The sequence below is a fragment of the Hyperoodon ampullatus genome, assembly GCF_949752795.1.
Source record: "Hyperoodon ampullatus genome assembly, chromosome: 16".
NCBI classification, from domain to species: Eukaryota; Metazoa; Chordata; class Mammalia; order Artiodactyla; family Ziphiidae; genus Hyperoodon; species Hyperoodon ampullatus.
In genome coordinates this window covers 66,718,696-66,731,247 of record NC_136929.1, presented here as the reverse complement: position 1 = coordinate 66,731,247, position 12,552 = coordinate 66,718,696, and the positions used below count along the sequence as shown (strand labels likewise).

Here is a 12,552-nt window from a genome sequence, read left to right as displayed (position 1 = left end):
CCCACAAATTTAGTAATATAATTTTCTAGAGGTTTTTTTGAAATTTATATGTGTAATTTGTGTTATACAAATATGCACAACTGTAATTAGACATATTTGATGCCTATTTTTAATTGTATATCAACTATACTCATAAATGTTTGGTTAATATGCCTGAGGTTAGGAGACATACAATTAAAAAAGGATGGAGCATGATTCGATTTATAGAAAGAACAAAACCAGGCAAAGCTAATTAATGCGGACGGACTCCAGGTCAGCGTTTACCCTTAGGGCTACGTGACCCTCCTGGAAGGGCCCTGGGGGCTGGGGCTCCTCTGGGGGTGCTAGAAATGTTCTGTGCCTGATCTGGGTGCCGCTTACAGTGGTGTGCTCACTTTGTGAAAATTCGTTGAGATGTGCACTCATGTGCACTCCTCAAAATGTATATTATCTTTCAGGAAAAAGTAAAAGATGGATGGATCATCTTCCATGTAAAAAGAGTCTGCACAAAGGCAAATCATGATTGATTCACCCCCCCCCAAAAAAAGGTTAAAAATAAAAAAGTTCTTTCTGTATCTATAAAGCTATTTATTTAGGTAACAAAAAGGTGGGTGTGCAACTCCTGTATGCAGATCTGTCTAGAAGATACAAAGAGCCTTCTATGTAAAACTGACTTTGATATTTATTGAAGTTTGGGTATTTTCTTGCTTTCAGCAGGCTTAGAAATTATCATGATCTTAGATATTTGGATAGTTTGTCAAAGGGTGGCCTTTTCTGCATCTCTAATGCCTTTGATTCTAATGTCTAATTATACTAAAAAAGAGTAATAATTGGGGGTTAAATTGTATATTATATATGTTATTCTTTCTTTTCTTTCCTTTTTTTTTAACAACTTGGTCTATTCCATGAACAGCATAAGGCACCATCATTTGGGGGAAATGCCAAACCCAGTGGAATTTTTTCTTAGCAAACGCTAAGATGTGGAGCTTTACCTGGAGATCATTTCAGAAACATTAAGATGGAGGAGAAAAGTTGCCTAGGACTTCTCAGAGTTCATTCCTCATATCATCAAAACTCATCCTGCCTGTGGATAACTTAAAGAGACACAAACAATGCCCCTTGAAGGAAATGCCAGCGCAGTTGACTGGAATAGAAAACGATTGGATAGAATTCTTAACCCAGTTAAAAAAAAATCGATACCTCCCATAGTCCCTTTTGCTTGAGCAGATAAGCCAGCTAAGTAATCTGACCGTTACAAAATATCGAAAAATAAATTCATGCAATAGCTAGTACATAAAGGGATTTCCAAGGGGAGAGAGGTAACAATAAAACAAAAACAAAATGAAACAAAAAGGTGGAGAATTTGAAAACACAAGCTTACCAACACACACAATGCATTCTATAGCTCACTGTGCTCGGAGGAGCTTCTATGACTAAGGTGTAAATGCATTGTTTCATCCATCTACTAAGGTTAAGGTCGGGCTTGATGATTTTAAAATGACAGTATATACTTCTATAGAACATATACTAAGGTACTATTGTTCTTCCATTTGTTAAGGGACAAAACACTAGAAATCATTGTTTTAATTAGCAACATCAGGCAAATGCTTTGACATTAACACTAAATATACTGTCCTTTTAACTGTAAGGAAAATTGATACTGAGCATGTGCAATGGAAAGAAAGCTGGCAAATGTCAGTGTGAATAATGGGGTGAAAAAAAAGAATGAGGGGGTGTGGCATCTCAATCAAGATTAAAATGAAACTGATAAAGCAGCATATGGACTGGATAACAAATCAAAAGCATGTTTATCCACTGAAGGAACTGGTTAATGGAGACTGCCAGCACGTTGCCATGGAAACACTGACTTGAGCTGCACCATCTCATACCTTATCCAATACATTCCTGGTTGTTGGTAGTAGTCCAAAGACCCTGATCTCTTGATGGTAAACCCGTGGTCCAGCTGAGCAGAGAGAAATGGGGGCAACTCAGTGGATCGACATTGTGCTAAAGTATTAAGACTCCAGACCAAGCTGTTCTTCATTGACTATATATGTATATAGAGTTACGATGCCTCTTCTGCAGGGTGACTAGCTAATATCCTAAATCTGCACATTGAAAATAAAAAGGCAAGAAAAGACACTAATCCCCCATGAATATCTCGGAGGCCAATTTGTTAGAAAAGATCTAATTTGTCAAACAAGGTTTTGAATGCACATTTAATAATATCCTCTCAATTTCAAAAGATATAAACACGTCTTCATATTCTAGAGCAATGGAAAATGCTTTACAATAAAGTGCTGAAATCAGCTTTAGCCACCTAAGAGAAAGCAGATTGGACGCCCCTCCCTGCTAAATCTTACCCCATGAAGCTTAAGTTTGAGGCCTTCATAAATATGAAATAAAAGATGAAAAGAATCAAGTTTTGAATCCCCATAAATCACAGCAATTTGGATTTCTTTAAGAGTTAAATCTTCAAAAGCAGAGCTGCTCTTAAAGGTGAATCAATTACATTTCTGAACTAAAAAGATATGGTATAAAACAGTAAATTTTCTCCAAGAAAATATAGAAAATAAAATGAAAAATAATTTTCGCTGTATATTAAAAATGCATATGTACAGTTAAGTCCTTATGATTAACAAAAGGTACAATAAATAGAAGACAGGATAAGTTCTCAAAGTTGTTCCTCCTGGAATAAGTTGTTAGCCTTTGGCTACCTAGGAATAAAAGATTCAATCCCCAGATTTGAGAAACAGTAATCATGCCGTATGCCCACTCCCCCATTCTGCCCATAAGAGGATGCAAGCTGACCACCTTTCTTTCTGGAGAGGCTCATGAGTGCTTTCAAGTGTGGTACTGGCATGATGCTGATGACAGTTTCTACTACAAAATTCACAAAGGCATTTCAAAAACATGCCGGGGCACTTGTTCAAACTAAAAACTGCTCAGAAGATTTGGTATTCTGATTATAAACTAGGCTATCCCAGTGTTCACGGAACAGCAATGTGAGATTTTAATCTTTTTTAAAATGTACAGTTCGTTTTATTTAGAAAAAAAAAATTGAAGTACACTTGCTGTTAGGAAGGTGAAGGCCTGCATTTCTGTTTCAGCCCAGGGATGGCTACTCAGTAACTGGCTCTTTATTGCCATCTGCAGGCAAAGTGCCCCATAACTCCGCATTTGGGAATGCCCCAGTGCAGAGGTCTCTCGCTTTAGAAGGAAGCTTCCCACTATCACAATTATTTGCACATTGATTAGTATGGATTTGTTCAATTAGACTGAAATGCTCTATTTGCACGACCAAAATGCAAAAGAAGAACTCGAAAGCATTAGGAAAATTGTTGGTTAAAATAATAAACAGCATTAAATGAGGAAAAATAAATTGGAAGTGACATCTGAGTCATCGGTTCTTCATCAAGCTGAGCAAATCTAATAATGCCTCCCTCCCATCCCTCGGCTCTCAAGAAGTCCGCCGTTAAAATGTCATCTCTAATTCCATTTTATGTCTATAAATTGCATTTTAATAACCTTTTGTTTCCCTTTCTCTGTTCTGTTCTGGGTTTCTTTGGTTTGGTTTGGTTTGGTTTTAATCCCCCGACCACTGGGAAAGGCAGTGGACGAACAATGGATGCAGACTGTTGTAGTTATAAGGACAGCAATGGGTTTCCACCTAATCATGTCACCTGACCTAAATGTCAGATACCTTTTCTCCTTCGAGAAGGGCTCTATGATGCCCGTGAGCCTCCAGCTGGTAATTACTCTCCCAGCCAACTCGAGGACCTTAATATAAAGTTATCATTTGTCCTCTCTTTGGTCTTAATAATGTAGGGGGTGGGAGGAAGAGAAGAAAAAAAATGACAACACGAACAGAAAACATTAAGGTTCAGAACCATGAATGCATGTTAAACTACACTCATGTCATAAATTACACCTGTGATTAGAGTCTGTTTGTTATGACAGTATGCTCTTTTCTCCTTTGTCATTCCGAGAAAGAAAAAGTGTCATGAATTCCTTTATGAGCAGATAGTGAGGCTTCTTTCTAACTAAGGAAAGAGAACTACCGGTTAAAGACCAATGATTTAATTGCTGATTTTCTGAATAAACAAGCTGATACTCTGTTCTAAACAGTATATATATTTTAATTTTAAAGGGTGTATATAATTTACAAAAAAGCACTCCTATAATAGAGGCAGTTTAAAATAAAATACATCATTTGATAGCCTCTGGGGAAAGCATTCATGCCCATGGGAAAAAATTCTGTCTGCATGAAATCTATGCTGAAATCAGGTTTTTTTCCTGTGTCTATCAAATAGAAGTCATAATAGTATTATATTAATTACAGAAATTTCTATCATGTGGGTAAATCAATAATTATATTCCATTATTAAATTGTCAAATGATCTTTATAGAATGCACCATTTATGAAAGCTATTTCTTCAACCTCTCACTTACATTCTGTCTCACAGCAGAATATTGTTCGTTTGCAATTATACTTTAGCTTGAGTTGGGGATATTATTTAATGCCAGGGCTCCTTTATCTTGTGATGGTCCCCTGAGTCTAATTCTGTGCACTTTAAGAATGGGAACATGGTTATGGAGTATACATTGACTTATCCGGTGCTATTTTGAAAGTTAATAACAAAGGCAGCCAACCTGGCTCGTTTCTAATTCCCAGCCCTGCCCTGCACCTAGTGACCTACCCCAGGTTCTTATGGAGGGTGTGGACATTTATGAGGGAAAAGCATTCTGGAGAAGATGAATAAATGCATATATTATGGCCGGCCAGCTTCTCCTGAAATACCCCCTGAAATTTACAGCCATATTCTCTTTCATGTTTGAAATATTAATAATAGTGGTCAACATGTGAATTGTGCGACATTAGAATTGACAAGGCACTTTTTCAGATATTTCTCCAAAAAGTCAATTATTTTGAGCCTGAGTTAAGTTGATGATTTTTTTCACAACTTTGTAGTGGATAAAGAGATTAAGTAAGCTTGCAACTAATGCACAACTCAGCATCACACGGCCCATTTTACAATTTATATTAACCAGTTGGTACAGTCTCCATGGAAACATATTAGTGATGAACTGAGAAACTGATATTAAATTGCATTCAAAATGGTCCAGTCATAGAAAAAAAAAATATCAGTTGGACCTTTAATCTTCAAATACTAACTGAAGTTCTTTTTGGAGATCTACTTAGCTGATGTTTTAATAAACTCACATGGATTAGGTTTCAAAATTTATCCAGGTTTGATTAAAGTAGCATTTCCCCTCCCATCTGTGTTGTCTGTCCATTGGAGAATTGCCCTGAAGTTCCTGCTCTCAGTCATTACAAGACTCCCACACTACCGTGAACAAAGCATTCTCGAGCAACCAAGGCAAACTAACCAAAGACTAGTTAAACTAAAAGAGCAGGAAAAACGAAACAAAACCCAAAATGACAGAGGTGGAAAAAGCACCCTCTCTAGCAGTTGTAAGCCCTCAGCAGGAGCAGAAAAGCAGTTCTTTTCATGGACAAGTGTGCTGGCAGTCCATTCCAAAAGAAAATTGTGGAAACAAACATTTTGGAATATACTTGTGTCTTACATGAATGATGAAGACAGAGGATAGAATGTCTGGTTTCCCTGAGAAGCACCATGAGATTGTTACTTTCAAAAATTACTGATTGAACATTAGCTGATAACAAAGAATGCTGACGATCGATGAAGACAGGAAGGACACTGCGCTTCTACACTGAGTTTCCTTAGAAAGAACTAAAGAGAGAGAGGGCCAGAAGAACAACTTGCAATGTTAAATCCCCAGGAGCGCCAAGAAGCATGGGGAAAGAGTATGCATTCTATTTAGCGCCGTCAGTGTACTCCTGAACCAGTAACTCATACTCGTGTAACTCCCTGCTGAAAGGGTTCAATCAAAAAACAGGAAATGCAACTAGTCCAGGAAAGTATACGCATGCATTCGTGCCACCTGCAAATTCTGGAAACTCCTATTAAATATTTAGTAACCCAGATCTGGGATTGGTTGTATCAAATAGGTCACTTAGTTATCTTTTGCTTTACCTGGAGTTCTAGCACCACCAAAAAAGAAAAAGAGAAGGAAAAGAAAAACACCCATAGAAGTAGTTAAATATTCAGTATTGCTGACGAGCATGATGGATGTCTAGTAGCATAAATACTTTTAAAAATTCGAGATCATAGTGTCTAAGTTCTTTGTTTTAAAAAAGAAAAACAGCTCAAGTGATTTCACATTGAATATGCTGTTAAAATGTATGTACTCTGAAAAAAAGAGGAAATTATTTAAAACTCAAGTAATCTGGGACTTGAATATATTTACTCTAGAATAGGACACTGGGAAGTATGGGGTTTCATTATTTCTCTGCCCAATTTAATCTTTGCCTAGAGCTGCTATCAAATTGCATGTAGTGTATGTCTGCATGTATGGAACAGAAAAAAAAAATCCTCCTGCAGCCACATCAACAAAATGGTAAATGTTAAAAGACTCTCCACTTTGAAAACAGAAATTTCTAAGGAGCAAGAAATCCTGATTTCTTTGGGTGTTCACAGCAATTCAGTTTCGCTGAAACTCTCACTGGGTAAGCGTCCTGCCACGTTTCTGGCTTTCGTTTACGTCTCGTACAAAGATCTATAGTGTGTTCCAGTCTCTCTCTGCCGTGTCCTCCCTTTCAGCTCCCCCCTCCTCCCCTGCCAGGTCCTGGCAAAAGGACACTAGGAACTCTTTTTCTCAGAGCCCAGAAGTTTGCACTGGCAGAGTCCAATGTGGGGGAGGTTTTCTGCTTTAACAAATAAATCATGAAATTAATATATACTGCAAGGCACCCTGGAGGTGTTGGATAATGATGTGACTCCCAGGGAAATGATCAGCAAAAACACATCATATATATAAGCCCCAGACCTCCCCCAGTGCTTTAAATGGTCGAGCTGTCTAAAGAAATGACCCATTCTGCTGTCTCTGGGTGGAATCTCCTGAGTAATGCCCATCTCTTAGGGGAAGTGCTTTGAAAAAGTTATAGGTAGATATTTCAGATGCTTACTGCTATGACAGAAACTCCAGCTGCTGTGCTGTTCGGTTTCGGGCCTGTGTTGAAATGCTTCTTTATCTTTCCTGCTACTGACAGCTGATGTTCATTTTCTGGGAGGCCGTCATCCTGGAAAAAAAAAATAAAAAATTTTAAAAAAGGAGAAGAAGAAAAAAATGAGATAAATAGAAAATGAGGCCAAGATATTCCAGTAACAGGCAGTAATCTTAAAATTCATAACATTTCAGGAAGAAACCAACCAATGTCCTCTCATTAAACACTGTCGTAGCAAGTACTGCTTCAAGGGCTCCTTCATTTCCACATTTGCTCTAAAATTAATTTGCTGTGTCTTCTTACCCTCTGACTTTGTCCCTAAATAAAAAATTTTATTTCTGTTTTTGGTTTCTAATAAAATTGATTTCAGCCATCGCTCTGAAGACATATGTCAAAGAGCAAGTTAATCTGGACAACCAAAAAAAAAAAAATCAATCTAAACATTTTTTTTTTCTAACCCAAGAGTTTTATCCTCTTAGCCCATCATACCGACCCAAAGCCAAGGGAAACTGACGGACCTGGGCTCAGGCAGGAGCCCGTAAATAAACTCAAGCTGGTGCCACAGCTACTCGATCATCCATTCTATAATCCCAGACAACCTTCCAGGTGGAAAGTTCTTAAGTTTTAAATTCTCCTTGCTGCCTTCATATCATGTTATTATGACATATTCTGCACTGGAGCTCATTTTAACTAAGGCTTCTGCTCTCTGCCTGAGCCATCTATGATGGAGACTGGACAGATTTCTCTCCTTTGCTAAATACTGTTAGAATAACAAGAATCAGAGTCCTAAGTATGTAACACCACTTACTAGTGTGTGATGAAGAGACTGCGTGATCCCTGAAGATACAGAGTGTGTTTTGTTCACTACAGAATCCCCGGGTCTTAGCATGTACTTTAGCACATAGTAGATGCTTAATAAATATTTGTGGAATAAGTGAATGAATGAATAATTAAGTGTTTGTTACCATCTATTTAAACCAAAATTCCTGGCAAGAATTCAATGCCATTCATCATTTTCTTTCTCTCCTTCCTCTCCATGATTTTGCATGGAATTTCCTGGCTCCACCCAAGAAAATAAATTTGCTGCTTTCCAAGCACAGCATGCTTGCTCTTTTACATAACCTGGTCTCTCCATATGGGATTTACTCTTTCTTTCAGCATTTGGCTGGACCAGGCGCTACAGTAACTGATGGGGAAATAATAGTGGCCAAAAATACTCATGGGCTTTGCTCTTATGGACCCTGTGGTCCCTCTTTTTCTTCAAAACTTGGGTCCAAATCACCTGTTCCAAAACATTTTCCGCCTATTAAGCACAATCCATTAAAATTGTCCTTCCATAAACTCCAAATGCTTTTTTCATTATATTTATTTGCACTATTTACATTCTTTCTGGTGTTAGGTGATTGTGTGTGTGTGTATATATATATATAAAACTTATACACGTTTCTATATATATATGTATGTATATAAATGAACTCTTGCCCTTTTGTACCACATCTTCCACATTTTCTGTAATCTTTAATATAGGCACTTGGCTCAGTGCCCTGCACACAGTGGATGCTCAATTTATGATATTCTTGGGCTGATTTATTAATGGCTAGAAGAAGGAACAATTATTATGCTTATTTAGTCACATGTGAAACCAAATCTAGAAGGAGGAGGCTTTCCAATGATGCAGAGTGTGTTCAAAATTAAAAAAAAAATTCTATATTGTGGAAACAGAAAATGAAGGTCAATGAGGGTACCAGTGGGATGATACTTGGAATGGAAACAGGGTCAACTGAAGTACCTACTACATGCAGGGCTGCCTTGGGGATGGCAGGGTGGGGAGAAGAAATGATCGCTGTCTGCCTGACCCTCGCAGGCTAACTGGGAGACAAAGTTTGCACACCCCACGTCAAACAGTAAAACAGACCAATAAGATAAGAAAGACCTGTTATAGCAGGCAGTGTGCCACATGGCTCAGCTAGAAACACAGGAGTTCAGAGGAGAGAGGACGTGTTTTCAGCGCAAACTTCACGAGGAATACGGGAATCCAGCAGGTCCTTGATGGTGGGAGTGCACTGATAGGTAGAGAGTGGGGAGGTGATGTTGGTGCACAGATGTGCCTGAGTGGGAAGCCACAAGGCATGTTTGCCAAACAGTGAGTCAACCATTCCACCTCTAGTTAAGAGTTTCCATGGGAGAGTGATGGCGAGAAAGCTGGAAGAGCAGGAGAGAACTGGCCACAGATGAGTCCCCAGAACATCTGGAGCTGGAAGCCTTGGTCTCAATTAGGAATAAAGCAGTGCTCTTTAATAAGAGGGGTGTAGGGCTTCCCTGGTGGCACGGTGGTTAAGAACCCACCTGCCAGTGCAGGGGACACAGGTTCATTCCCTGGTCCAGGAAGATCCCACATGCCGTGGAACAACTAAGCCGTGCGCCACATCTACTGAGCCTGCACTCTAGGGCCTGCAAGCCACAACTACTGAGCCCGCGAGCCACAACCACTGAAGCCCACGCACCTAGAGCCCGTGCTCCGCAACAAGAGAAGCCACTGCCACGAGAAGCCTGCGCACCGCAACGAAGACCCAACACAGCCAAAAATAAATAAATAAATAAATGTTTAAAACATTAAAAAAAATAAGAGGGGTGTAAGTGCAGGAAGTGTGAAGGACCACCCTCCCTTTATTCACTTCCCGACTCTACAAGTGAAAGAGAAGTTGCAGGACAACCACAGAGAATTAGGATTATACAGTCTAGAGTTTTAAACACAAGGGTGAATTCAATGGCGTATGTAAAACACTTTTTTTTTTTTTTTTTAATGCTGTATGAAACAACAGCCCTTGGAATCTAAATTAGACTTTGGGGAGGAGTTAAACATTTGACAAGGGATGAACTGATGTGCCTTTACTGAAAGTCTTACAAGCGTCATATCTCGGGCATAATTTGGGGTCCTGCCTGAAGGAAAGGGGGCAGCCGGATACAGTGGTGCCCCATTGGGCCTCACTCCCCAAATTATACAGGTACTTCTAGTCACCTCTTAATAGAGCTCCAGGCTACGTAAGGCAAAGCAATTTGTATGAGCTTTAGATTATAAAACAGTATGGAGAGAAAAGGGTAAGGAGAGAAGCAGAGTTAAAAGACAGGCACGGAGAGGAAGGTGACATGAGATAACCATTATGTGGCTAACAAGTTACATATACGATCTCCTTAGTCCTCAGATTACCTTCTACAACATGCACTGTTAGTCCCATTTTGAAGATGAGCAAACTGAGGCTCTGCAAGGTTAAAAAATTTGCTTAAGGTCACAGGGCTAGAAACTGGCTGAGTCAGGCCTGAAACAGGTTGGAACTCTGTGGTCTTCCCACCACACTGCATTGCACTGTCAAGGGCATCAGGGGCATTGGTTACTAAAAGAGGTCCAGAATTGAGAAATGGAAGGACGCAATGAGTCATCTTTTCCACGATGAAAGTCACATGATGGTAAAGAGAATTGAATTAGGGGCTGAAAAAAACAGAGGCTATTTGGACAGGGCTTTAATGGAGCCTGGGAAGCATTTGGACAGAGGTCAGTAAAAGGGGTGCCGAGCACTTCAGGGGGCCCACAGGAATGTAGTTAGAAATTAGAAACTTCTCTGCCCAGGAGATGCTGGGCATCCACTCATCTGGGATACGGGAATGTGGCCCATGAGGGCTGGGGCTCTGGAATCTTCTGCGGAGCAGGCAGTGCCAGAAGGCCTGGCTGACACAGGGTGACAGGAAGGTGCCCTGGGTCACAGTGTGGGCCTGTGACTGAATGAGGGCAAATATGGAGGAAACAAACAGTAGGGACCCCATCGGAGCAGCCTCTACTTAACTTCCTGAGGGAGAATCGGCCCTTACTGCAGTCCCATCTCACATCCCCACCACTGCCATCTTTGCCAGAAATTTCCCTTTACCTGGCTCGCTTTTTTTTCCTGCCAGTTTTCCAGCTAAAAGCTGGCTCTCTCACCAACCTCACAATGGACTTTGTTACCATTTCCCAGCTCTTTCCTGGTCCTAATCTCCTGTCAGACTCCTAGCAACTCTTTCAGATGCTGGGGCCTGGGGGTTCAGGCCTCCAGCTTTAAATTCTAGTGAAGGTTTTAGCTTCCCATGGGTTATTAGTTCATGTTGAAGCAATGAAAGTAGTGAAACAATCCTTACAAGTTGCCAGGGATGCTTTTGATTTCATAAATCTTAAAACGTTTCAGGATTTCTTTTCCCAATGAATTAAGGTGCCTCCTCCACCAGAGAAGGTAAAACACATACACACGAGTGAGCACACACATACAGACACATAGACACACACACAGACAGACAGACACACACACACACACCCCATCAACTAAAAAATCTGCAGTCTCTAACAATTTTGAAGGCTTTGAGCATAATTGGATTAAAAGACAAGCAACTGGCTTAGCAGGGCCCTAACCTGTACCTGAGGCATCCAGATTGATGATGGAGATTTAGCTAACTTACTATCTTGCATCAATAAAATAAATAGGGCCATTAAAAACGTACATTTTTATATATACATCTTCATCGCCACTATTGTGAATAGATTATGTGCCAAAAATGTGCTATGAATTTTCCAAACGTGACAAACCTGGCAGTATGCTACAAATAGTTCTAGTATTATTACCATACATTCTGGTGTGTAGTCTCCAGGAGTAGTTTCTGAAGTTTGACGCGGGCTGGTTGTGGTTTGTTAGCGGTTTTTGATTTAGAAATCCCCATCCACTCCTTGGCAGAGCGTTGCAACTGACAAGAACAAAACTAGTTTGCAAAATGGAAAATGAACCCTCCCAGCTGTCTGGAGGAGACCTAGCCTCCCGGTCCCCGCTCCTCTGGCGGATGTCGGGGAGGAGCCGTCAGGAGGGCTGGGGGGCTCGGTTGTGAAGTCATTCAGCGGAGTGAATTCCTCTCTTTCCTCCAGGAAACCATTCCAGGGGTCACGCTTTAGAAAACCCCCCTCCCTTCATGGAGTTTTGTTTTTGAATCATGGATCTGGTTTTCAGTCTACTCATTGCCAGACTCTAGTATTAATAATAGCTGTACATTTATGAGAAGCATGGCAGTCTTGAGCAGTTCACTACCAGAATATCCCGACTTCGTTTTAAACAATCCCAGGTACATTAGCATACTCTCCAGTAGCGGGTCCATTTCACAGGCCAGAGTGTGCCCCCTCGACTCTTGTTAACTTTCCCCAGCTGGGCAACATCCCAGGATTTCTGAATCTCTTAGCTTGGTCCTATGTATCCTTGATGTCTACAATTCACTCTGCTCTCGCGGAGAAAATGTGAAGTAAATTAAGATCCACCTTAGAGAAAGGAGAGGGTATGATGCCCAAATGGAAAGTGGAATTCCATGTCATCATTTACAACTTTATTTATAAGTTGTACATACAGATAAGTGGTTTTATTGATTATTACAGTATCATTGGGGGTTCCCTTAATTTCTAACAACAGTTAGAGGAATGC

The 12,552-nt window shown here is 40.2% G+C and overlaps 1 protein-coding gene across 7 annotated transcripts in view; it reads right to left on the bottom strand.

The window, feature by feature from the left end:
• DCLK1 (doublecortin like kinase 1) overlaps positions 1 to 12,552 on the bottom strand; it is a gene marked incomplete at both ends in the record, with an annotated part of 315,351 nt that overhangs the window by 10,990 nt on the left and 291,809 nt on the right. For 4 of the 7 annotated variants that reach the window (XM_079721778.1, XM_079721779.1, XM_079721780.1 and 1 more), the window contains one exon: positions 7,031 to 7,144. In XM_079721778.1, coding sequence (XP_079577904.1) covers positions 7,031 to 7,144 — 114 coding nt within the window. Of the gene's footprint in view, positions 1 to 1,868; positions 1,943 to 7,030; positions 7,145 to 12,552 lie in introns of all 7 variants that reach the window. The other 3 variants (XM_079721781.1, XM_079721783.1, XM_079721784.1) reach the window with 1 other exon arrangement.